The sequence below is a fragment of the Doryrhamphus excisus genome, chromosome 3 (assembly GCF_030265055.1).
Source record: "Doryrhamphus excisus isolate RoL2022-K1 chromosome 3, RoL_Dexc_1.0, whole genome shotgun sequence".
NCBI classification, from domain to species: domain Eukaryota; kingdom Metazoa; phylum Chordata; class Actinopteri; order Syngnathiformes; family Syngnathidae; genus Doryrhamphus; species Doryrhamphus excisus.
In genome coordinates this window covers 26,789,325-26,814,189 of record NC_080468.1, presented here as the reverse complement: position 1 = coordinate 26,814,189, position 24,865 = coordinate 26,789,325, and the positions used below count along the sequence as shown (strand labels likewise).

The window sequence follows — 24,865 nt, the reverse complement described above, 5'->3', positions numbered from 1 at the left end:
TTACGGAGCTTAAAGTCCAAATACTTAAAAACAGTGAGGTCAGGTGATGAACATATAGATGGAACTGTGTGAGGTAATTTCTTTATTCTAGAAAAACAAATAGAAACATTTAAATGCTCACATTCAGGACACATAAGTACATTTCAGGGAGGAAAAAAAAGACATCTGAGAAAATAATGAAAAGGCAAAGCACACAAACATTAAAGCCAAAAGGTAAACAGAAAGAAGCGACTCGTGATCCCAGTAGCAGTGGACAGCTCTGTCCTGATACAGCAGATTCGCCATAATATGGGAAAAAACACATTTTAAATATCTTTCCTGTACCAAAACAACTAGCAGCTACCGTGAGTTCGGTCAAACAGTCTTTCCTTATTTGTGCTTTTAAAGCGACAACTGACTTTGGCTGAATGTTTATTATTTAAAAACATCCTGTGAGTTGTAGGAGGTAAGAACACTCACGACTCACACACAAAAGGCTCTTTAGTGCTCAGTCAATAATAATAATAATAACAATAATAATAACAACAATAATAATAATCTAAACTACATCTACCGTAGAGTTTAATCTAAAAAAAGAAACAAATATTCCAATTCATACAAGTAACAGATGGCTATGTTCGTCTTTTTTCCTTTCTCACGTTTGCCTATGCTATTAAAAATTGTAACAAAATTGACGTGTTTTTAAGCAAAAGCCAGTTTCCTCAATCTTCAAACCTCAAAGTCAACGTTAAGCAGGTTTGACTCAATTCTGTTCTACTTTAAATTCCCTGAAGGCTGTTTACATAGAAATGGGAATACATCATCCAATCATTGCTAAGGAGATGAGTTGAATGTGGTACACTACTCCTAAGCAGCCTGACAATCCAGTGTCTCTTTGATGGAGGTTGCAGGTAGGGCTATTAGTGTGTGTTGAATAACTGTGACGTGGAGGTAGGTGTGACAGTGCCGCTATGATACACACACTTGCCAGGGCCAGGATGTTGATGTGTGTTTTCAGTGTGAGTTGGCCTGCTCCACTTTGATGCCCACCAGCGACGGCGGCATCTGTGCTGCGACCGAGGAGCTGGGAGGAGAAGCCCTTAGGCTCCCAGAGGAGGAGGAGGTGGTAACAGCGGGCCGGATGAGTGGTGGCGGAGGGTGGTTGTGAGGTGCCCGGTTCTGGAGTGGGCGGGTCTGCAGCGGCGGTGGCTGGCGGAGGAGGCTGGGTGGAGCTGAGGGAGGTGCTGGGCGCAGCAGTGGAGGAGGCTGGGATAGGGAGGATGTGTTCTGGGTGGAGGAGAGTGGGGGAGAGCTTCCGGCAGCATCCGGAGAGGAGTCCTCCAGCTTGACCTTGGAAAGAGGAGGCAGGAGAGTGAGTATAGATTCTATGAACCTTGAAGAAAGTCATCCATCTTACTTCTTCCTCCTCTCCTCCTCCATCTGTAGTAGCCGCTATCTCTTCGCTGCTTCTCCTGAGGTCTCGTGTGGCTACCTGCTCGGCAGCCCACTCCCTCAGCACCTCGTCCAGGTTGAACCTGCGACGGTAGCTCACGAAGAATGAGCTCACCTGGGCTGACGTCTTGTTCCCAATCACCTCCGCAATGGCTGTAAAGTCTTTGCCATAACGACGGATCGCTACAAGGGAGAAGATGTGGTTGGTTATATCCAGTAAACTTAACATAGCAGATACTGTATAATAGCTGGTGAGTTGAAATAGAGAATCCAAAACAGTAGTAACAGAACCAATGCTGTAGGAGTGGTACAGAGCAAACTGCACAGGCAGTATGATGAGTTCATGGTAAACAACACAGCAATTGTACGAAGCCATCAGTTGAGGAACAACATTTTAAAGCACATGCAGAGGTAGATAAAGCCCCCAATGCTGACCACTTGTGATACTTGAAATGAGGCAACCGTTATCTTTAAATCTGCAATGGAGACATGATGCCTTCTTGACTCACCCTGCACAGCCAGAAGCTGCTCCTCTGTGGTCCAGCGAGAGTTCATCTTAGGGCCGGGCTACAAACAGAGAGGTTAGTGACGCAAACGGCTAACAGAATGCGACATAACATCAGAATCTGTGTGACTGAGGGATGGGAGACACATACCTCAGTGGGTTTGAAAGAATCCACACCTTCATTCAGACTCTGTTTCAAACTACTGTTGCTCTGTTTAATACTTTGGACCTGAGAGAAGACAGGGGCGTGTTTACTTGGCACGGATTATATTATTGTCATACGGACGCTTCCGTACCTGTCGCTTGAGGGACACCAGCTGTGTGTCCAGCTGCCTTATTGTCATAACACCAGAGTCGTGAGAGGCGGAGAGGGATGTGATGTCGGATTGATCCAGGTGCATTCCCTTAGGAGGCCGGCGACGGGCTCGGAGAGGGTGGTGGCGGTACTGAGCCCCGATGTTCTCCTTCTTGATGGGGCCCGAGCGACTTGGGATCACTTTGTCCGAGATGGCACTGTTAGGGTTCTGTTTGGTGGCCTGAGCAAAGACAAACATGAGCAGTGTGTAGAGCATCTCACAAAAGTAGGTACACTCCTTCAGAAAACATTTGTATTTTTGTTCTCCAGGGACGATGCTATAGAAGTCAACTTGGACATACTTTACAGTAGTCAGCGTACAGCTTGTATAGCAGTATAGATTTGCGAAGACAACGTTGTCTGCACAAACTGTGAATGCTGGTGCATCAGCTAACAGTGTGGAAAATCTGCCACATTATATTTATATACTCAATTTCAGTTAAATATATCATATAGCAGACAAACACACTGATGTATGAGATGTGAAATGAAGTTTATAGAACGAGTGCAATAATTATTTTAATCAATAATAATTTTTATTATTTTAATTTAATAATAATTATTGCATTTGGGTACCCTAACATCAATATTTAGTAGATTTGAGAATTTGAGATTTGACTATATGATATATTTAACTAAAATGGCTGCTCCCAACAACCAGTCATATAAATAAAGGAAGACCTTGAAAATTAACAGAGGTGCCCAAAGTTTTTCATACCACTGTATATGCATTCATAAGCATTTGAAACTATGCTGCTATTGGACAACTTTTGAACATGTTTTGTGTTAACATGTTTGTCTTCCTGGCACGCATTACTTGGATTTACATGATTTCTTATGGGAAAATGTATGTTTACAGTCTGTTTCAGTTAGTCAACCCTTCTGGAACAACTTTAAGATGCTAACCAAGGTTCCACTGTATTATTCATTGCAGTTTGATTTAAATGTCTGTCTGTCAGTTTGTGGGCAAATCCTGTTTCTGGAGGGTGATATTAATTGTTCATAACAAATGATTCATACCACAAAGTAAGGCACATATATTTCTACATAATTTCAGTTTAATACTGAAATATACCGCAGCCTACCTCAGGAACACTTTATTTTAATAAAAAGAAACATGTTTTTTACAAACTGTGACATTTATTGCCAAACACAGGCCTCTACTACATTTAAAGTGCTAAAAAACAGCACTGTTAACAATTTAAAAAACTGAAAATATATCAAATATTCTGTACATGTCAAATAAAAATGACAATATACATTAACTTTAAGAACATCAACAACAAACTGTTAGATCTACATCTTATCAAACACTCTTTCAAGGTTATGGCCTCAGTCTCCTCCTGTTCTCTCTCAGATTGTTTTGGAAATAAAAGTCCAGAACAGCATTGTGTTGCAGTCTTCTTTTTCATAGTGGGTTTGTGGTTCTTGATCGTATTGAAGTGCTGTGTGGTGTTGTAAAGGGTTGTGGCAAAGTGCTCTTTTCGTGTACTGACTTCAGTTGGCGCAGCCATCTCCTGCAGGAGTGACACATATGCATTATCGATGGGGTACAACTATTAACTCACTGTACATACAGAAAAATAATGTGCTGGATCCAAATAGTAACTGTAAAAAAATACATAAGGACAATGTCAGATGCTAAAAGCAAGGCCATGTTGTTTAGACGCTTATTGATGTACTACGTTACATCAGTGGTTAGACAGCTAATAAAAATACAAACATTACAGTAGAGTGAGTTAGCTTGTTATTATGAGTGATATTAAAATACAACTTACAATTACCAGGCTAATGTATTCACCATGTAATATTTGTCCAATCATTCATGAAATGCAGTAGGATTTGACATCAGTGTTATCCGGCTCGTAATAACTAGTGATTTTAAAATACAACCAACAATTCAACACAGGGCTAATATTTGTGTGGATAAACAAGGGATTCAATGTCTTGATGAAAAGAACAGTGTCTTGACTATGAAAATCAATAATTACAGTTAATTACTTACATTTGTATGCTTCGCTTGGTCTCCACTCTTCATCTTCTCAGCCGCCGTTTCATGTGAAATATTCCTAGCCATTGGTTTCAAGTTTGGTCCCCGACCACGCTTCATTTCAAGAGCTATACAGCCCTTAGCCCTTCCCCTTGCCTTAAGGACAACTCTGACACTACTTGGCTGGCATGAACGTGCAAAAACCAAGCGTCAAGGGGTAAGGCTAGGGGTAAGGGATAATATTGGGATTCAGCCTTACTGTACACTGAAAATGAGTCAATGCACAACCATCCTGGCATCAATGAGCGAGTAGCCAGAAAATTGTGTCTTGCCTCCAGTCAAGCATGGTGGAGATAGTGTCTTGAAATGGGGATGCATGAGTGCTGTCAGACTGGGGTTCATTAAGGGAAACATTTATTCCAACATGTAGCTTGACATTGTGAAACACCATAAATAGGGCCTTATAATTCCCACGGAAAACTGAATCGCAGAAATGTACTGACACAAAAAACCCCACACAATCTGTGGTGATATAATAAGTAAATAACACAAAAAAACACATTTCTTTTGGCCCAACATGAACCCCCTCTCTTGGGACACTGGTGGGCTAGTCAATGCATAATGCTATACAAGACGTACACAATGACTACTCTAAAACATGTTTCATGTCTATGATACAATCCAACATACATTAGTAATAAAAATGCTCGATGTGAAGGATGTACTTTTGTATACATAAAAATAATTGTAATGCTCACCTCCTTCTTGGCATCAAGCTCAAAGTCACTGTCACTACCAGGATCTCCTTCCTCCAACTCGTCATTGCTACATTACAGAAAATAGAAGCACTCAAAAACTCAATTAGACATCATCTTCATCCTTCAAGCTGGCATTCTCACCTGTCATCCTTCTCCCTTTTGCTGACCAGCCTCCTGGCTTGGCGGTCCATGACAGAGGTCCTAGTTCTGGTCTTCTTCCAGCCATAGTAGTACTTGACCAGGCTGGAGATAAGCTTGTCTGGAAGCTAAATACACAAACACATGAAGTCAACATTTTCCAAACAAAGCATGTGAAGGTTCTCTCACCATCTGCTGGATGCGGTGGAAGCTCTTGCCGTGGAAGCTGAATGCCTGTTCAAACAGCACTTTATCCTCCACTGTCCACTCGTCTGGGAACGGAGTGAAGTTGGCCAAGTCAGCCAGTGAACGCTCCACGTCGTGCTTGTGCCACAGCAACATGCCAAGAGCCTGACGGTGGCGTTTACAACATGAAGTCAGCGCGCTTAAAACTAATTGGAGTGTGTGGGGCTCTCTACCTGTTCCATGTTGTAGCCATGTTTTTCTTTAGCCATTAGGATGTACTCGTCCACTGAATGAAGCCAGAGCAAATGAGATGAATTAAGAACAGAGAGGAAACACTGTAAAATGTGGTGAAAGTGCACGTGCGTACACATTGCATCCGACAGCTGACTGTTGGGACACCAGACTAACATGCTCCTCTGGTCCTTCTCATTGTAACGGGCTGGGCTGTCTGCAATTGACATTAAACACACAACATTGTCACATCAAAATCAAATATCTAATCAAACAGGTCCAGTGAAAGTGAAAGTGACTTAACACATGGTGTAATAACGGCACTATCACGTGATAGTGTTGGCAGTTTCACCTCCTGCTTACCTGGTTTGAACTCTGGAATCTGGGCCTGGTAGTCTCCTCCCACTCGGATCATGCTGTCTGAGGATGACACAAGAGAGGAACGACGGAAGACTTTAGAGAAGGATGTGGGTGTGGTCAACGACGCTCGGAGGACAATGTGGTTTTTTTTTGTAAAGGAGCAGCAGAGAGGGGCAGACAGGACTGTGAGACAGACCACACAGACCACACAAAGAAACTGTTGTTTTCATGCATTCTAAGTTTGTTTTCTTCACGTTAAAAAGGTCCCCAATTGGAAATGTGTCATTACAATGACTTCCAACAGTTATATTTGTCCCTGGAACCTGTTTGAGTACCAGGCAAAGTCACTCTTCTCCCTCACATGTTTGTTCCACTTATGAGGGAAGAGGTGCTCAAATGTGAAGTTGCAGCTTTTCATATGTTATGAAGGAAAGACCATCTTCATGGCTATGACACCGCCTTTGACCTGCACCAATATCAGGGATCGGCAACCTTTACTATCAAATAAGCCATTTTGCCCCCTCTTATAGTAATGAATAATAGCCTGGAGCCACAAACAGAGTTTTTTTTTCATTTTCCTCGTTACACAAACCTAATACACCAAACAGAAATGCAGTTGGGAGGCCTTTTTGAGTCCTTCCCGCATTAATTCGTGATAAATTTAAATACAACATAGACCACTATAATACAATTTTTAAAAAACAGAGTTGAGTCATGGCAGTTTTAAAAGTAAACAAACTGAGGAACGTGTCTTTACGGGCCTTAAATAAATGTTTGTTTTCTGACACATAACATTTTAAATGCTAGTGTTGTCATCTGTTTAATGTGACATGTATCTGATGCTCAATGCTGACCTTCCATTTGTCGGACTTTGCCTTGAACATAGGCAACAGCGATAGAAGTAGCATATTTAAATGTACAGATTATAAACTTTCATATGCAGCCACTGTGGCTCACATAGCTATGCTAATTGTGGTGCTAATGTTTGTATTTCCTCCTGTCCCACTCTTTAATGTTACATTGTGACATATGTTGCAGAATTACAGCAGCAGCATAGAAACATCAATGGGACTTACAATGTCCCCTCATTGGGATGGCTGCGTCTTCCAGCACAAGACTCCAATCCTCAGGTAAAAAAATGAGCATCTTATTGAGTATTGGTAGAGAAATTGAGAGCTCGGCATTCAGTCTTCCGTCTGTGAATGAGGCTGAGCGGCTAGCAAGGCGTTGTGTTACTCCGGCAAATATAGTTTTTGTTGTTAGTTGCTTAGCTCGGGCTTTGGCAGCAAAATAGGTATGTCCCATGACATTATTAGCTAGCTCATACTAACTCCCTTTCTGTCATTATAATGCACAGAAAAGGGAAGGAAATATGTGTTCATGTTTCACATAAAAATTGTGACTGATGGGCAAAATTCCCCTAAAAAGCGCAGTTTTCCTTTAATGTGCAGGTCATATTATGTAAATGAGGCGGACCTTTGAGATTTTTCAGAAGGTCTTCTAAGCGGAATAGTTGCATCCCATTACATGCATTCGTAGCAGTCTCTTTTTAGTTGTTTTTTTATCTTAAGAACGCACAGAAAATAGAAAGATGCATGTTTATGACAGACAAGGATTGTAGTTTTCCTTTAAAGCTACAGACACACAAAGACGCTAAAACACTTTTATACTGTCTACAGAATATTCCAGAATGAAGGCAACACACTACTGTGGAACTTCTGAGACTTAATTAAATGCTGGAAAATATAACAATATGGGACTTTTCATGTCTTTCATTGTGGTTTGAGTGAAATAAAATGCAATGTTCCTTTGAAATCATGCAGTGTGTTATCCACAGTGCATTGGAAGGATGGTAGGCTGGGGGATCATGATGTCCTTTGGGACGGAACAGGAAGGGAGGAGGAGGAACGGCAGAAACAGGAGAAGAAAGCAACCTCTCGAGTTCTAATGACTGTGGGGTTTTTATGATTGGGTCAATTGTGGAATCTATTTGGCTAACAAGGAGAAGACTGTGGGCAGAGGATGACAAAGATGAAAGCGTGTGGGAAGGTGATGGAGGTGCGAGAAAAGAATGAAGACTACAATTATTTTGCAGTGTATATTGCATCATTTTGACTCATGGCAGATCTCAGAACTATTATCCTCACTTAATTATACACAAAAAAGTCAGGAACTAGAAGTCATCAAATTGTGTTGTGTGTGTGATACCATGAGCATGGTCCTCGTCGCTGCTCTCCTCCTCGGAATGCGCCTGGCTGTTGCCGTTGGTTACGGTTTTGGCTCTGCTCCTGGACAGGACGCCGGCCCCCGAGCGCTCCATCACCGAGGGCATAGCTTCACAACACTAAACATAAGCAAAAAAGTTAAGCAGGCAACGCTGATCCCTCTCTTCCACATTATTCTCTGACATACCTGGTGCCTATGAGGTAGTGCATATGAGTAATTTGGACAAAAATATAGCCCAATAACGATAATATCACCACCACAAAAAACTCTCTTCTTTTCCACTTTTCTCCATCACTTTCTTGGGGTCCATAGTGAATAAAACTCTCAGGTAAAACTGTCCAAACACACTCCTAGACAATGGGATGCCAGGAAAATGCTAGGCCATAGCTAATCGCAGAGCAGCTACGTACAAGTATATTTACGTCCGGTAAAGTCTGGGAACTGAGAGTATCAGCGCATACTGTATCTTTGCCTTTCATATCCTACTTATTTCGTAACAAGAGGCAATATTTTCCCGTTGAGGCGTGTCATAACCTGAAAATTCGGTATGTAGAGACGCTTGTAAGTACAGCTACCACTGTATGTGGCATAATAATGCGGGTACATTGTATCAAAAGCAAAAAAAAATATTTCTCAAGCGTATTTGACAGGATTGTCAGGATTTTTAAATAATAAAAACCCACTAAAAATCAATGAAACTAGTCTGTCTCTGTTAACAAAAAAAGCACTCCAATAAATGTCACACACAACAATAAAAAGTATCAAGTCTCCGCAAACAATATTGCACTTAAATAATGAATATTGGGTATTATTCCTTAAAGGGCACCTATTATGCTGATTTTTCGGCCCTTTGTAATGAGTTGTGGACTCCAATACACACCAGCTGCACACAATAACAAGCACACAAAGCTTTATAGAGCTTCCAGAATCTGCACCTATTCTGCTGTATTTCTTTGGATTTTGTGGTTCTCACGAAAACAGTCCGTTTTAATGTTTTCCTCCCTCAGACCGCCTCCAGGCACACCCACTCCACTGTGGTTGGTCACGCTCCTTGCGCTGCTAACTTTGATAAAGATTAGAAGAGTTGATAATAACGGCGATTTGTCTTTTTAAAATGTCCACTTTTAACATACAGCCATTTGTGTTGGATCCCAAATCCGATTCTGGAGTCCAAACTTTAAGTTTACAGATTAAAAATGTATTTCTTTTAAACAGAAGAGCAGATCTTGGGGACGGCAGAGCACTTATCTGCTTACAGACATGCCCATATAAGGTAGTCTGCCCATCTGTGACATCACCAAGGGGCAGTTTCACCACGCCTATTAAAACGTGCACCATTTTGCACTGTTTTGTTTATATTTACTTTGCCGACCAAACAACTCAATAAGCATTGAGTACCAGTTGACAAACCTGGACAGGCTGGTTGTATTTGAGCTGCGCATGCAAGGTGGTCATATTCCAATTTTTTGTTGCCTCTACTTTCCAACAAACGTGACCTATTGGCTCATCAGTGTTCATGAGCTCAACATGTTCATTCTTTTTAAAAGCGAAATACTCCCGTACTGGAGCTGTGGCATCCGCCTCAGAGACAATCGCTTTTGTGCCTTTATTCATATTTGCGTTTGCTCACTTGCAGGCTGCAGCACTCTGTCTGTGCACTCCCTTGCAGCCCCACCCAGTGGGACAAAGAGTCCCAATGACTGACAGGAGGGTTCACTCACTCTGTTTATTCCACTATAAAACCAACATACCCATGTGGACACAGTAACCCTGTTGTAATCAAGCCATCCAGCCATCAAGACTATCCATCGCAGTGTCACAGATTTAACATGGCAACCAGAGCGGTGTACTTCCTCCCAATGGGGCTTACAGTACAAAAAAGAGCAAATAAAAGTATTGCCACTTTGCGCAATATTGTGCGTAAGTAGTGCAAAAACACACACTCAGTTGAAACCATCATCATTGAAACCCAAGTAGTTCATTCTTATGTTTGTTGCTTGTTTAACAAATCAGGAATAGCGTTGCACAGTGGTAATAATGCTTTATTTAGCACATCACCATTACTGGCTTGTAGATTTAACAGGGCGTAAACTTCCCCTGGAGCACCAAGGCTTCTGGGTAATGTAGTACACATCCACATTAACCAACATAATTAACATATTAGTACTCGCTCTGTTGTAACTTGATCTTGTAGATGTGTATTTGTATTTATACGGGATGTGTATTTTCTATATAGTATGTGAGAGACTAAATTATCTAATAAATGATCTACGATTGCAACATCATCTAATTATGTACAATGATTGAAATGAATGATGACAAATGTTAAAATCATGACTTAATGCCTTATCTTAATTTTATGCAACATGCTCCTGGTGTGTGTAAAACAGAAGGCATTCAAGACGCTTCCAATGCTAATTAACAAGCTTGATGATGGCAAACACAAAATGTAAATATTTTTTATTGATTATGTATTTTGTCAATATTATCTGTCTAGCAGAAATTGTGCGCATATCAATACTGACTTCCATTGCAAATCATTTTACAGCATGTAATTGCAGGTAATGTTGGAGCCCATTCAATAAAACCATGATAGTCCTGTCAGGTTTTTGTGTCACTCCCAAAATACCAGCAATAATCAATCCATAAACAAGCAAACCTAATCAAAGATTAACAATTAAAACCATGGAATTTCAATTTCCCATACGGCTAACAGTGTCAAAATATACATCAAAGATCTTTCTAAACATCCCTGCAGGTTCGGAGAACGTGTCACATGCACACACTAATTAATGTTTGCATCTGAGAGAAAAATGACGAATCTGCTGCGGCGAAATGACAACTTTCATTACTTACTGTAGGAGCCTCGGTTAACCCCTATGGTAGCCTCGGATACATTTTAATCTTAAATAATAAAGAAATAAAGATAAATATAATGACAAGGAACTGAGGCGTTGGTAGCAAGTCTACCAAATGGTTCAATTTAAAAGTTAAACGCGTCTAATCACAACTTTTTTGTATCCCTTTTATGGGTCGATAATTAAATTAAGACACAAACGTAGCAGTATTTCAAACACTCTGCTGCACATGTTGATCGCGTTCTCGATGCATTTATGATTTATTTTCATTTTAAAACGGATGAATACAACATAGCTCAATAGGTCCCCATTATTGTGTCAAACAGAAGTGTCTTTTGTTTTCACCACGCTTACGTTGCTCCTGACCGCTACCATGGAGTGATAAAAACTCCCTTTATGCCCCAATAACTCAACTTTTAATGGTGTTTATCGGCACTGCGTGGCCTTCAGGAAGTGGACATTTGTTTACGAAGTTATTTCATATTTGTGCTTTTAAGTGCAATTCAAACATAGTTGGGATGCTAGGCGTTAGCCACCTAGCTCGAGCCAGGCTAGTAGTGGTAGTACCCTGCGCGTTACATTAGTAACGAATAGTTGCAAGAAGATAACAGTCCCGCTGTTACCTGTTCTCCGGCTCTCCTGAACGTATCCCTGTCGGTGGCCTTTTTCAGTTCCCTCTGGCGTGCCAAAGTGAGAGTTACTACAAGAATTATGTGGGTTTATTCTAGCTTTATTGATGCCCAAGCAGTACAATGAATGGATAAATGCAAGCAGAGTGAGCCGGCGAGGTGCACGACTCACTCAACAAAAGTGACGTGCCCATCCGCCACCGTGCCTTTCACACCACTGTAGCCGTTTGGATTAACAAAAAGTAGTGCGTGGAAAAAGTCCCTAACAAAAGTCAAAAGAGGTCCACTAGAAGTTATCATAGCAAATGTTTGGATACACAATAGTCTTCATGATTATTAGAGTGCTCTATGTGGAAATGCCACCAAGTGGAGGACTACTTGCCAGTGTGCCAGCGGAAGGATGCGTGAAATGTGCATATACTATGTGCTAAGGCTGGCTGTCCAGACTAGTGATGAGCGATACCATATCTTGGTTTACCGATGCGATACCAAGTAAAACAGGCTTTCGACAATACCAATACAGATTCTTCGACAAGTCTCAGTCATATCTTCAAATATTTCCCTCACCGAATGGCTGAATCAGCCATTAAAAAGACCTCAACCCCCAAAATATCAGTCCACCACCATCAATAGTTAGTTACCAATAGTGATTAAAAAGAACATTCATTCACTTTCTATCACTTATCCTCACAAGGAGGTGCTGGAGCCTATCCCAGCTGTCTTTGGGCGAGAGGCAGGGTGCACCCTGGACTGGTCGCCAGCCAATCACAGGGCACATATAGACAAACAACCATTCACACTCACATTCATAACTATGGACAATTTGGAGTCGCCAATTAACCTAGCATTAGCCGTGCAGCCTTAAAAAGAGCATTTCATTTCATTTCATTTTCTACCGCTTTTTCCTCACAAGGGTCGCGGGGGTGCTGGAGCCTATCCCAGCTGTCCTTGGGCGAGAGGCGGGGTACACCCTGGACTGGTCGTCAGCCAATCACAGGGCACATATAGACAAACAACCATTCACACTCACATTCATAACTATGGACAATTTGGAGTTGCCAATTAACCTAGCATTAGCCGTGCAGCCTTAAAAAGAGCATATACAACAAAAATGTATATATATTTTTTTACAATTAAACTTCATAAAAAATTGGAGGGAGGCGATGAAAAATTTGCAGTCATGTTGTTGTTATAATAGGCTATAGGCCACATTCAATGATAGTGTTATTGTTAGTGGCTAAACTTAGCCAAATCGCTATCATTAGCTAGCAAAAAACATCACTGGTGAGCATGTGTGGTTTCTGTGGGGTGTAATAATAATAATAAATTTTATTTATATTGCACTTTCCATTACAGAAATCTCAAAGTGCTACAAAAAGCATAAAACCTACAGTGAAGCAATAAAACAAAACAACACAACAAAAGGCATATATATAAAAAATGGCTTAGGAAAGGCCTTTGTAAAAAGTGTCGTTTACATATTCAAAAAAGAAAGAATATGTTTACTGTGGGGGCGGCACGGCGGTCGAGTGGTTAGCGTGCAGACCTCACAGCTAGGAGACCAGGGTTCAATGTGCGGAGTTTGCATGTTCTCCCCGTGCATGCGTGGGTTTTCTCCGGGTACTCCGGTTTCCTCCCACATTCCAAAAACATGCTAGGTTAATTGGCGACTCCAAACTGTCCATAGGTATGAATGTGAGTGTGAATGGTTGTTTGTCTATATGTGCCCTGTGATTGGCTGGCGACCAGTCCAGGGTGTACCCCGCCTCTCGCCCGAAGACAGCTGGGATAGGCTCCAGCACCCCCGCGACCCTCATGAGGAAAAAGCGGTAGAAAATGAATGGATGAATGAATGAATGAATGAATGAATGCACTTTCCATTACAGAAATCTCAAAGTGCTACAAAAAGCATAAAACCTACAGTGAAGCAATAAAACAAAACAACACAACAAAAGGCATATATATATAAAAAATGGAGGGAAAGGCCTTTTAAAAAGTGTAGTTTACATATTCAAAAAAGAAAGAATATGTTTACTGTGCTATTTTAAGGTCCTTCTGCAAAAAGAGAGCCAGAGATTCTCAATTTCAAAGCAGTCAAAGCAAAGCATTTCTTCTGTTTTGAAGGTCCTACTGCAAAAATGCTAGCCAAAGATCATTTTTTCAAGCATGCTTGTACAGTATTGGGGAAACCGTGATATTGATGGTATCGATATTTGGTATCACTTGGGCTGCGTATGGATGGTGGGGAGGAGTTTGTGTGTGTTCCAGCATCAGGTGTGACACGACACACACACACACACACAAAACATACACACACACACTCTTTCTCCTTTTCCTCCATCCTGCTGATTTCCTATCCATATTCCTCCTTGCAGTGTCACTCTTATGTCAACTATGTGTGCACGGATTCCTCCTTTCCCCTCCCCCACCCCAACCCCGTGGTGACACACACACACACACACACACACACACACACACTTCCTCCCCGTTTCCCTCCCTTTCCACCGATCATTAGGAAGCCATTCTTCTGCATCGTCCCTCACATCTCTTCTTCATCACTCCCTTCGTCATGCTGTGTGTATCCCCTTGAAAACATGCCTACTAGTCATTTAAAAAGATACACATCAAAGCACTGTTGAAGATGCACACGGAAAACAGCTAATTCCTTATCGGCAATGGCGCCCTCCAGCGGATGTAGTTATAACGGCTCCACTCCACCAAAGACAAAAGAGGGTGGGCGGAGTTGAAAATCTGCCATCTGTTTGTGAGGAAAAAGACCGCCAAAAGCACAGAACAATCTGTTTCGTCGATATCCATGAACTACTAAAAAGGGACTCATTCCAATTATTCTCATTTAGCAGATAATGCCTCAAACTAAAAGTAAGATCAAGTACAAGATGTACACCGTATATGAGCGCCCCCCTGTGGTGACTGCTGCACGCTGCACCCCCTTCCCAAAAAGGAAAGGCGACATTTCAAGTGTAAATTCATGCACATTTTTATTCAACAGTTATATAAAATACTAATTTTTCATAGTTGCAAGTGCATGCCTCATCTGCCAACAGTTTTGAAGTTAAATTACAAAAAGCAAGGCTTCATGTCGTGTAGTGAATTACTTGGGCACTTAAGCAGTTTCTTAAAATAAAAAAAAATCAACATATTTTTTGTATTGAGCAGTATCAAACCTGTAACTGATATACAAAGAAAAGTTCCAAATAATCATCATCATCATCAATAATAATAATAATAGGAGAACCAAATGACACGTTCTGTGGCACATGTACAAAACTGAACTTTTTTTTTCTTTCTTCTTGTTTACCTTGTTTATATGACACAAACAGCTAATCATGCATTTTGGGAGTTCCACATTGTTAACCACACACCTCACAAACATGCTTCATTGGACTGTGTGCACTGACAAGCGCCGCTTAAAAAAAAACAAGGTCGTCCATGGTGGATCCATTAGAAAAGAAGGCATAGAGCATTTGTGGATGGTCATTGAAAATACGCAGCTAAATGTTTTCCAGTATATGTTCACTAAAGCGCAATATATTCCAAAAACAGGCTCCCAAGTGTTTTAACCAAGATATGCAGATTTTCTCTTTCCTTTGTTGACTTTTATAAAACATGCATAGGCAGACACTTTTTTCTTTTTACACAATATAGGTTTTCTACTTTTTTTTTTTTAAACTTTGTTCGCAATACTTAAAAAGAGAAAAATTAACACTCATTTCCAGCAAGCCTTAATAAATCTAACCTTACTTTCTGAAGGAAAAAAAAAGACAAAATAAACATATTTGCAAATGATAGGTAAATTCCAGTTATGAAATTCAAGAAAATAGATCATGGAGTTATTTAGCCATTATACAGAAAAAAGAAAAAGAATCAGGTCAAAGCACACACCAAAAAGAACCTGAGGTAAGCATAATATGTACAAAACCATAAAACGTTCCATTATTTGGCATTTCGACAACATTGCAACATTCTTTTTGTTTTTGTTTTTTTTTAAGACTGCCTAATTCATTTCAGAGCTGTTTTATATATAAGAGTAGCAAAAAAAATATCAATAAATAGTTCTCACTTAGTTTGTACACCCTTACATTTTTAAAAACGGCATCTCATGTTCTGTCCTTTTTTTAATTTTTTTTTTTTAGTGCTGTGTTTTTGTAAACGTATAATAGTTAGTAAGAAGGTACATTGTAAATGGGTCGTCGGAGAAGAAAAAAAAAAAGCAACAAACATCTGCCTCACATACTGTTGGAGTGGCGTCCAATGATGAAGCACACAGGGGTGTCCTGGCGCTGAGCAATAACTTAGCAGATTTGACTAGGAACTAATCATTTGAAGGCATATCCAAGGACTAGCATGTGACACGACACCCTGGTATTTGGGGGGTTGGGGGTAGAGAGGGGTATCTACTGGATACCTCCACCACCGCCGCTGCCTCCTCCGCTGGTGCTTCCTTTGCTGTCTGTGCCGTTGGTCTCTGAGGACAGCGCTTTGTTGAGGGAGTTGAGACTGGCGTCCGAGGGCAGGGCGTCTCGGCGCGGCGGCATCCTCTCGTTGATGCGGTCCAGACCCTTGGCCTCCTCGAAGCTGGTGATCTTGTGCTGGGGCGAGAAGCCTTTAATGGCTGGTGAAATGTCAAAACACAAACAACAAGGTGGAGATCAGCTGGGGATTAATGGCGTCCGTTAACATTTAACATGTTTTTCCTTCTAAAAGTAGTGACCTGCTTTGGTATGAAAACAAACAAAGTCAGACACGACACGAAAAAAAGCGACCTTGGGTGGAGTCAGCTGGTACTTTCCAGGGATGGGCATTTGACAACATTACAGTGGTTCATTCATCAATTCTTTGTTATTTTTCTCAATGGTTTATTCAACATGGTGACAGGATCTCTGTCTATCAATGTTTCCATGCAAGTGGTGTACTGAGAATAATATAGAGCATACATATTATAGCTGTCTATGTATCCAAACCACAGAGAGGGCGAGGCCTTGACTGGAAAAAGGGTATCATTGAGATATACCCATCCCTGGTGACATCACTACATCCTGCCCTCACTCTGTTGCGTTTTTTTCAAAAATTAATTCATAAATGTTTGTTGTTTTGCGCTTGAATAGGGCCTATTAGTAAAAACATGCACATGTAAATTAATTTGTAGTTAGTCGTGGCCTAAATTAAGCATTTTAAAGCATAACGATGAACTAACTCGAACTAAAATACAAGGCAGAAGAAGCATTCTAATAGTGAATGTAGTATTCTACATTGCCACTAGATGTCAGTGATTAGACAAGCACCAGCCATTTATTGACAGTTTAAATTTGATCACAGCAGGCGTAATAATAGTAATAACAACATAATAATCATAATAAAACATGGTCTACTGTTGGGGCTAAAATTACTTTACACGTAGTTTGATTACCCTTATGTTTACAATGTAGGGTAATATGAGTGTGGTGTGAAAAAGTCTTTTTTTTGCACGTTTGTCACACTTAAATGTTCAAAATGATCATCAAACAAAATTAAATATTGATGATGACAACATAACTGAGCACAAAATGCAGTTTTTAAATGAAACTATTTACTATTAAAGAATAAAAAAAATCCAAACCTACATGGCGCAGTGCGAAAAAGTGATTGCTCCCCTGTTAACTGTGGTTTATCACACCTCTAAAAGCTTTGGGACTCCAGCAAACCACAGCAAGAGCCATTATCCACAAATGGCAAAAACATGGAATGGTGGTGAACCTTCCCAGGAGTTGCCAGCCAACCAAAATGACCCCAAGAGCGCAGCAATGACTCAGCCAAGAGGTCACAAAAGACCCCACAACAATACCCATAGAACTGCAGGCCTCAGTTAAGGTCAGTATTTATGCCTCTATAACAAAAACGACCTGCGTGGCAGAGTTCCAAGATGAAAAACCACTGAAAGTAGAACCACTTTCTTTCAGAAAAAGAACATAATAGCAACAGTATAATATGGTGGTGGTAGTCTGATGGTCTGGTGATGTTTTGCTGCTCCAGGACCCGGAAGACTTTCTGTGATATATGGAACCAAGGATTCTGCTGCCAAAATTCCTCCACAGCGCTGTAAAAGTTGTTGCTGCCAACAGTGGCCCAAGCAGTTATTAGGTTTTGGGGGCCATCACTTTTTCACACAGTTTTTTTCACCCCTCCCTTAATAATAAATGGTTTCGTTTAAAAACTGCATTTTGTGCTCGTGTTTGTGTGACTAATATTTTAATTTGTGTGATGATCTGAAACATTTAATTATGACACACAACACTATACTCACACCACTGTACTTGATATACTATAGTCAGAGTGTTTCCACTTTCTCATGCACCCCAAATCATGATCAAAGTCAAAAGTCTAGTCTAGTTCTAGTTCATCACCTGCTTCCATTTAAGGCCCTGTCCTCTCTAATTAGAGCATTTATGGTCTTCTATTGAAATGCCCATCCCTAGTAGTTTGGGGGTCATCTGTTGTAATCAACATTACAACGTATCAACAATGTGCCCTAAAACACATACAATTCAAAGTATCAGAGGACTTAGTAGACAGACATGGGGACTTAAAACCATCCCCCTTGTGGCTATTTGGGGTACTTCTGGCATCAGGGTCGTCAGGTCACCTTCTGTTGGCAACAAATGAGCTCTGTGCTCCTTTCAAGATTATTTTGCAACACTGTTTAAATAGTCAATGGCATGACTAAATGTAGTGAAAAGGCACCCGAGGACCCTCAACGTCCAGATGGAACCCTGATACACGTCACAGATTTAAATAAATGGAAAAAGATGAGCGAACAAGGAGGGGAAGATGAAGGAAGTAAGGGAATAAATGATAAACAAGATAAATAAAAGAGTCGTGGAGCCCAATGAGACATTCACAAACTAGTACCACATTAAAACTGGAGAATACAAAAAAAAAAAAACAGAAGAACTCCATGGTGCTAAAGACGTGTTTGGTCTGCTTGGAGCATGCAGCAAATTAAGGATTTTTGACTCTAATCTGTACATTTGTTTGCATGAATGGTTGTGTTGTTGCTGCATAGCACAGGTCAGACACAGGTTATTAGCACAGCACACAGCAGGGCCACAGAGGAACCACAGAGGAACCACAGAGGAGGACTGCCCTCTAGCGGGCCAGCCAGGAAGTACTTGTAAATAGCAGCTTGGCAAAACTACTATTTAGCGAGCAGTTGAGGTTGTTCTTGCGCCAAAAGGAGGCGGAGAGAATGCAGTGGTTTGCCAATTTGGACAAGTTTGCAATAACAAGGCACAACTGCTTGGGGTCGTTTGAAAGGGGAAGTTGCACATTGTCGTGATGAGCAGCCTTCATAGCAAGACTTCAATGGACGTGCATTGTCTTCTCAACCAATTGTGCTCTCTGGAGGATTGGTTTGACTTTGTTCACTTCTTGAGGACTGGGGTGTCCAAACTATTTCCACTGAGGGCCGCACACCACCACATATATTCTCAACCATTGAAAGAGATGCTAAGAAAAAAACGTATATAACTCTGCTTTGTGATAAAGCAAATAGCTGTTAGTGCTAGTCAGGGGAGGCATATTGAAATAACTAATTGAGTCGGTCCCTGCCAGTTTCTGTTTGCCAGTAATCCGGTTTTATGTTGCAGAAACATTTATTATACACCATGACTTTCGACAGCCTTGCTAATCATAGGGGAGCATCCTGAAGGGGTCAGGCGTGCTTGAGCTGGACGGTGCTTGTCACTGCTGTTCTTCTTTTTTTTTTTGACAGCAGCAGCAGTAGCTTGCTGAAAATCAAGCAAATTAGGCAGTGCCTCACCAGCCATGAACCTCACCACACGTCACTGCACATCATCACCTCCTGTAAATAACACTAGCCAAAGATCCTCTATGTCAGTGATTTTCAACAACTGTGCAGCGGCACACAAGTGTGCCGTGAGAAATAGTCAGGTGTGCCGTGAGGAATTATTCAATATTACTTTTTTAATTAACATGTATTAATAATTTTCTGCAAATATTATGTCATTGTCGCGTGTCATTGGTGTAAAGACTGGCAGACCAATGTAATATTCGTCCGTGTGGCAACACGTAGCTGATTGCCTCGTTCCTCTAATAGACTTAGTGATGCACGTGAGAGGTAGTGGTGACATTTTATAACATTGTTGGTTAAATTAGTATGCGGATCAAAAGGATCTGCTGTGGCGAGTCCGTAATCAGGAAAAAGCTGAAAGAAGCAAATAACGTTGGTTATTGGTGTGCCGCAAAATTTTTCCAACGTAACAAACGTGCCGTGGCTCAAAAAAGGTTGAAAAACACTGGTCTATGTGACAGCTATGCTCTGCTGTCTTTAAGGACGTACTGCAAAAATGCTGGTCAAAAATCCTCTGCATTTTTTTTGTCTCGTGTACCCCCAGAGCCTTTATGTTATAGTATGACTATCCCCTTTTTCATATAATATGACTGAAAATATTTTCTTATCATCTTTGCTCCCCGAGTGGTACGCATACGCATGGTTGGGAATCACTGCTCTACAGCATGTGACAGGAGTGCTCGGCTGTTTTTAAAGACCTAAATGCACACACATTTAAATTATTTAAATATACTAAAACTAATTTGAGGTATGCTAAGCAATTTTTACATCTATTTACATCTGTTTAAGGACCTAAGTCAAAGATCCTCTAAGGTACGTGGTCAGAGTGCTTTGGTATTTTGGGAATCGGCTGCTGGAACGGTTAAGTTTTGAATTGAATTTGACATATAATATAAGACGCGTAGGTAGTCGGTAATTTTAGGTTGTGGATTATATTTTTTGGACCACATTTTCTGTGTGGCCCTACTCCTCATGCGGGCTGTATTGAATTTTATTGGCATGATATGCCAAGGGCCATTAAAAAAAAACAAACAAAACAAACAAACAAAAAAAAAACTTTGGACACCCTGATTCCTGACAAAGTCTATGCTATGAAGTGTTTCCCCTTCCAAACATGCACAACCACAGGGCTTCCTAGTAGATCTCTCTCACAGCTAAGAACTACATGTGCTTTTAGCCCAGACACCCAACACACGCTACTCAAGCACCAGCAAGATGGATGGAAACCCAGCACAGCCCCCTGTCCGTTGCCGCCACGGGGGAGGGGATAAGGGGGCAACAGAAGAGGGCCGCCAGACCTGCTTATTTATTCATTTATTTACCTTCGTCAGCCTCAATAGCTTCAATAGTAGCTGAAGAGAAGAAGAGGGGGGTTGCAAAACGAATGAGAAAGGTGAGCAAAGAGGAGGTCATTTTTGTGTCCCACCAATAACAACAAGCCAATGGCGACAACACTCATGTCCACATTGTTTTATGTAGCAAAAGGAGGAAGGAGACAGGAGACAGTGGGACAACGTCTGGTACACGACATGTTGGAGTCCAGTCAAAGGACTCTTGTGAAGCAGAGATGAAGATGAGCGGATGTGGGAGACGTCTTTTGATAGGACGTATCAAAAGAACATGGACCTTTAACTTACCGTTTGTCTCCAATGCTAAACAAACAACAGAGTCAATTATCGGACAATCACACAAGGACACAAACGGATTGATTGATGAGGGTGACGACGTCAACAATGACAGCGGAGCAGTACGCCGGCGTCTGCCTGAAGGAGGGAGGTCATGTCATTCTTCCCGTATTGCCACAGGAATCAGAGCACCTTGCTCCTTCCCAACGTTCTTGTCCAGGCTGTCTTGCTAAAATGAATCAATATTCTAAATCCTAAATGGGATCATCATTAGAAAAATAATCCAATTATGAGCTGGACAATTAAACAATAATGGAGGTTTCAAGAGAATGTAAAGTTGAAAAAATCAAGTGATTCGCTCTTTATTGATTAACCTCATCTGACTTTGTTGACCTTTACCTCGTGGGGGATTGGAAGGATCAAAGTTGCTCTGATTCCTTATCTAATATGTGAATAAAAAGGCAGTTACTCCCCCTTTCATTCACTACTGTCTTTCACAATCTACCCACTTACACCAGACATGGTCCCATGTTTACTTATTATTGCTGACATCCAAACTACTCGGCGTGTTTTACTAAATTTGTCCATCTAAAACTGGTCAATCTCAAAGCCTTTGTGTTTGGAATATTGAACATGAGAGGGTGAGCGGGACTAAACTAAACTGGTCTCACAAAACGAGTGGGAAGCGGGAATACTTGCACAACTGAATATACCTGCAGTTTCTAGGGAGAGAAGAGAAAGAAAGAGATAGTAAGAAAGTAAAAAGTAATAATCATACTGTATTTGAAAAGCCAACCAGTGGAACAGACAAGGAAAGGGGACATGTTGCGACTACCATATGGCATAACATCTACATTACGAGCCAATTATTCTAGCATCTTGCAATTGTGTCTCCCTGGGGTGGGGGGCGGGGGGGTCATCTAGTTCGCAAGGACAAGTTGTGGTGTCCGATATTCGGGCTTACCGTTCTGCAGCTTCTCTTTGCCGCCAGACAGCACGCCGCTTGGTAGCATGCCCGTCGGGGTGAGACCCTTCAGCGTCAGCACGCTCTCACTCTCCTCTCTGGGACACAAATAGTATATACATATGAGCTAGCTAACAATGCATAACAGACTTGTATATAAAACCTATTATCCGGCTAGCACGATGCCTCGCTAGCGGTTCGTGTCAGAGTCACTCACAGACAAAAGAGTGGATACATAGCTCTCAATTTTGCTACAAAAACTCAACACAATGCTCGTTTACTGTCAGCATTTTTACCCGAGAACTGGAGCACATGTCTTGTGCTGGAAGACACAGCCATCCCAATGAGAGCGGACATAGTAAGTGTTGTCGCTGTATCTATGTTGCTGTTAGCAATGGAAGTAGCGTAAGCGCCTGGGTTATGATGTGAAATCAACGCGCCAAGGTTTTGGTAATGTTTTAAATGATCAGAATACAGCGAAATACTGTAACTGTAATACTATATTACAGGTTAACATCAATGTACTTGTTCTTGCATGATCACAGCATGTACAGCATATAAAATGTTAAAACGCTGTTAGAGGGCTTTGTAGTCGAAATAGGTGTGTCCCAATGACGTGCATTGTTAGCTAGCTTATATTAACTTGTTTTCTGGCGTTGTAATGCACAGAAAGGGAACAAAATATGTGTTCATGTTTCACATAAGGATTGGTAATAATGTGCAAAATAAATAAAAAAAAACCACTTCCACACGGAATGGGAGGAGAGTCCATATTGCAAGTTCAGGTAATGTAACATTACTGATGCCTAGTGACCAGAACACGTACCTTGTATTTCAATATTTTTTGACTAATAAAAGGCCATAGTCAACCACAAAATAGTGATAATTTCGTAATTAATTCATTTTTGAAAACCTGGGATGCGGGTGAAGGAGAGATGTTCAAAACAAGAGAGGACTATATGTCAAGGCTCAAGGCATCAAGGCTCATCAATACATTATTTTGACCCTTAGGATTATTGGATAATATAGGTGAGTGACCTCTAAAGATTTACTGCCATATAAAGGTACCAGACGTGCTGGTGTTAGTTACCTGAGCACAGAGAATACCCGGGCCATCTTTCCGATGGCGCGGATCTTGTTGCGGATCACCTCCTTCCGAGCAGAAGCCGTGGCACCTGCAGAGTCAAAGTTTGCAAATGGTTACCTGCTGCCTTCATCGCAGGAATGATATAACTATGTGGGAGTTTGGATAGTAAGAGGTTTGGAAAGAGGTATGAAACGAGCCACACGTCACTGCAACGTTGCATACATGCCACCTGTCTTACATTATAAACATCCTCTGGTCTCCACAAATAACATATTCTTGATTTAAAGATGTTTTCCCAGGGTTATGGTTCTACTTAAGCAAACACTTGGACATAAAGTTGTCAGAACATTGTCAAAACAGGTCACTAATCACACTATGGAGCCTCAGTCATATCCTAACGGGTTAGTTTGCCTGACCAAACCTGCTGCACAAAGCGGGGGCACGGCTCGTGTTTGTACCTTTTTTGAGGGGATATATTAGCTGTCCTTCTCATGAAACACCCCACAGAAGAGGAAGACAAGAAAAAGGGGACAGAGAGGTCAGTGGATGGCTGCAGCCAAAGAGGCGATGATGTTGGTGGCGGCGGCAAAAAAAGTAGAAAGATGAAAAGATAGGAAGCAAAACACAAACAACAAGGACAAAAAGCCTTGAACACAAAAACTCTGTAAAAACATAGAAGAGAAATTAGATGAAGAAATAAAAGCATGACAAAGGAAAATGATTATATGAAAGAAATAGCATACATTATGTGAAATGAAAACAAAAACGTTTGTGATTTTAAACAAGGTGGCAACCATGGAAACCAAACCAGAAAATGTGTGAGAGCGTGAGTGAAAGAAGTTGAGGAGAGGATGATCAAGTATGAAGGGGAGAAAAAGAGAAGCGCTGCTGAGGTGACTTCCTGTTTGGCAATAAGGGGCCGGTGCTAGTGCAGAGGAAATCCTCATTTTTAGCATGGGATTAAACTGACGACTCTAATATATTATTTTACGAGGTAAACCTCATTGAGAGTGATCTGGCCAAGACGGCAGGATAACAAAGTTTCTGACAAGAACTATCATCATTATTATTATCACTAGTAGTGGTAATCACATGACACATCATCTGTCATTTTATATTCCTGACAAACTTGATGTGAAGGCAGCTGTTTGTCTCTCTCTGGTGGACAGAGAGTGCAACTGCAGCAAGTTCTGCTTACCATCCAGTTCCTCATCGGTCGTCAACTCGTCATTGGAGCAGATGCTCAGGACATTGACAAGCATCTCGGTCACTGCACAGTAAAAAAAAAAAAATAAATAAAAAAATGACAGAGCCTTTTAAAAAAGCTCAACCATTGATCAAAGATAGCCGACCCTTCTCGCCAACAAATGGTAGCGACCAGGTAAAAACATCCATGAAGTTGGGCAGCCAGTAGGGATGAGGCGAGCAGTTGAACTGTCGGATGTTCATCACGTTGTTCTCGTATTTCAGTACCGCCGCTGATGAGACAAAAAGGAATGATTATTAACAAAAATATACAGTAGCGACCAGAAGTTTACATATGCTCATCAAGGGCTTAAATTTCTGTTTAATTTGAAGTGTTCTTTTTGTGGTATGTAAAATATATACATCAATATATACAAAGTGGCGGCTCCAAATTGTCCATAGGTATGAAT

General features: G+C 41.1%; 2 protein-coding genes across 4 annotated transcripts in view; both read right to left on the bottom strand.

The window, feature by feature from the left end:
- Positions 1 to 76: 76 nt before the first annotated feature.
- On the bottom strand, positions 77 to 11,855 carry rcor2 (REST corepressor 2). 2 transcript variants are annotated; one of them, XM_058068997.1, is made up of 13 exons: positions 11,662 to 11,855; positions 8,163 to 8,298; positions 5,958 to 6,014; positions 5,731 to 5,811; positions 5,597 to 5,649; positions 5,367 to 5,528; positions 5,181 to 5,305; positions 5,040 to 5,106; positions 2,233 to 2,472; positions 2,088 to 2,165; positions 1,941 to 1,998; positions 1,397 to 1,614; positions 77 to 1,329 (listed from the first exon to the last, which is right to left on the bottom strand). In XM_058068997.1, exons 2-13 carry the CDS (start codon positions 8,284 to 8,286, stop codon positions 994 to 996), a joined length of 1,599 nt encoding a protein of 532 aa, XP_057924980.1. In that variant the 5' UTR covers positions 8,287 to 8,298; positions 11,662 to 11,855; the 3' UTR covers positions 77 to 993. The 2 variants fall into 2 exon arrangements, with proteins under 2 accessions (XP_057924980.1, XP_057924979.1); XM_058068996.1 differs by having other exon boundaries at positions 5,597 to 5,811.
- Positions 11,856 to 14,647: 2,792 nt separating this feature from the next.
- LOC131125032 (protein phosphatase 3 catalytic subunit alpha) overlaps positions 14,648 to 24,865 on the bottom strand; it is a 69,625-nt gene continuing 59,407 nt past the window's right edge. The window contains exons 9-14 of one of the 2 annotated variants that reach the window (XM_058066145.1): positions 24,563 to 24,688; positions 24,409 to 24,480; positions 23,214 to 23,298; positions 22,124 to 22,221; positions 20,857 to 20,886; positions 14,648 to 16,300 (exon numbers count right to left, since the gene is read on the bottom strand). In XM_058066145.1, coding sequence (XP_057922128.1) covers positions 16,083 to 16,300; positions 20,857 to 20,886; positions 22,124 to 22,221; positions 23,214 to 23,298; positions 24,409 to 24,480; positions 24,563 to 24,688 — 629 coding nt within the window. In that variant the 3' untranslated portion in view covers positions 14,648 to 16,082. The remainder of the gene's footprint in view (positions 16,301 to 20,856; positions 20,887 to 22,123; positions 22,222 to 23,213; positions 23,299 to 24,408; positions 24,481 to 24,562; positions 24,689 to 24,865) is intronic. The other variant, XM_058066146.1, reaches the window with a different exon arrangement.

Bases quoted from the DNA above. Each gene is read 5' to 3' on its own strand.
- rcor2 (XM_058068996.1), bottom strand. From the start codon at position 8,286: ATGCCCTCGGTGATGGAGCGCTCGGGGGCCGGCGTCCTGTCCAGGAGC. The intron at 5,529-5,596 runs GTAGAGAGCCCC...CGCCACCGTCAG, and splicing joins ATGGCTACAACATGGAACAG to GCTCTTGGCATGTTGCTGTG. The intron at 1,615-1,940 runs GTGAGTCAAGAA...TCTCCCTTGTAG, and splicing joins GCAGCTTCTGGCTGTGCAGG to CGATCCGTCGTTATGGCAAA.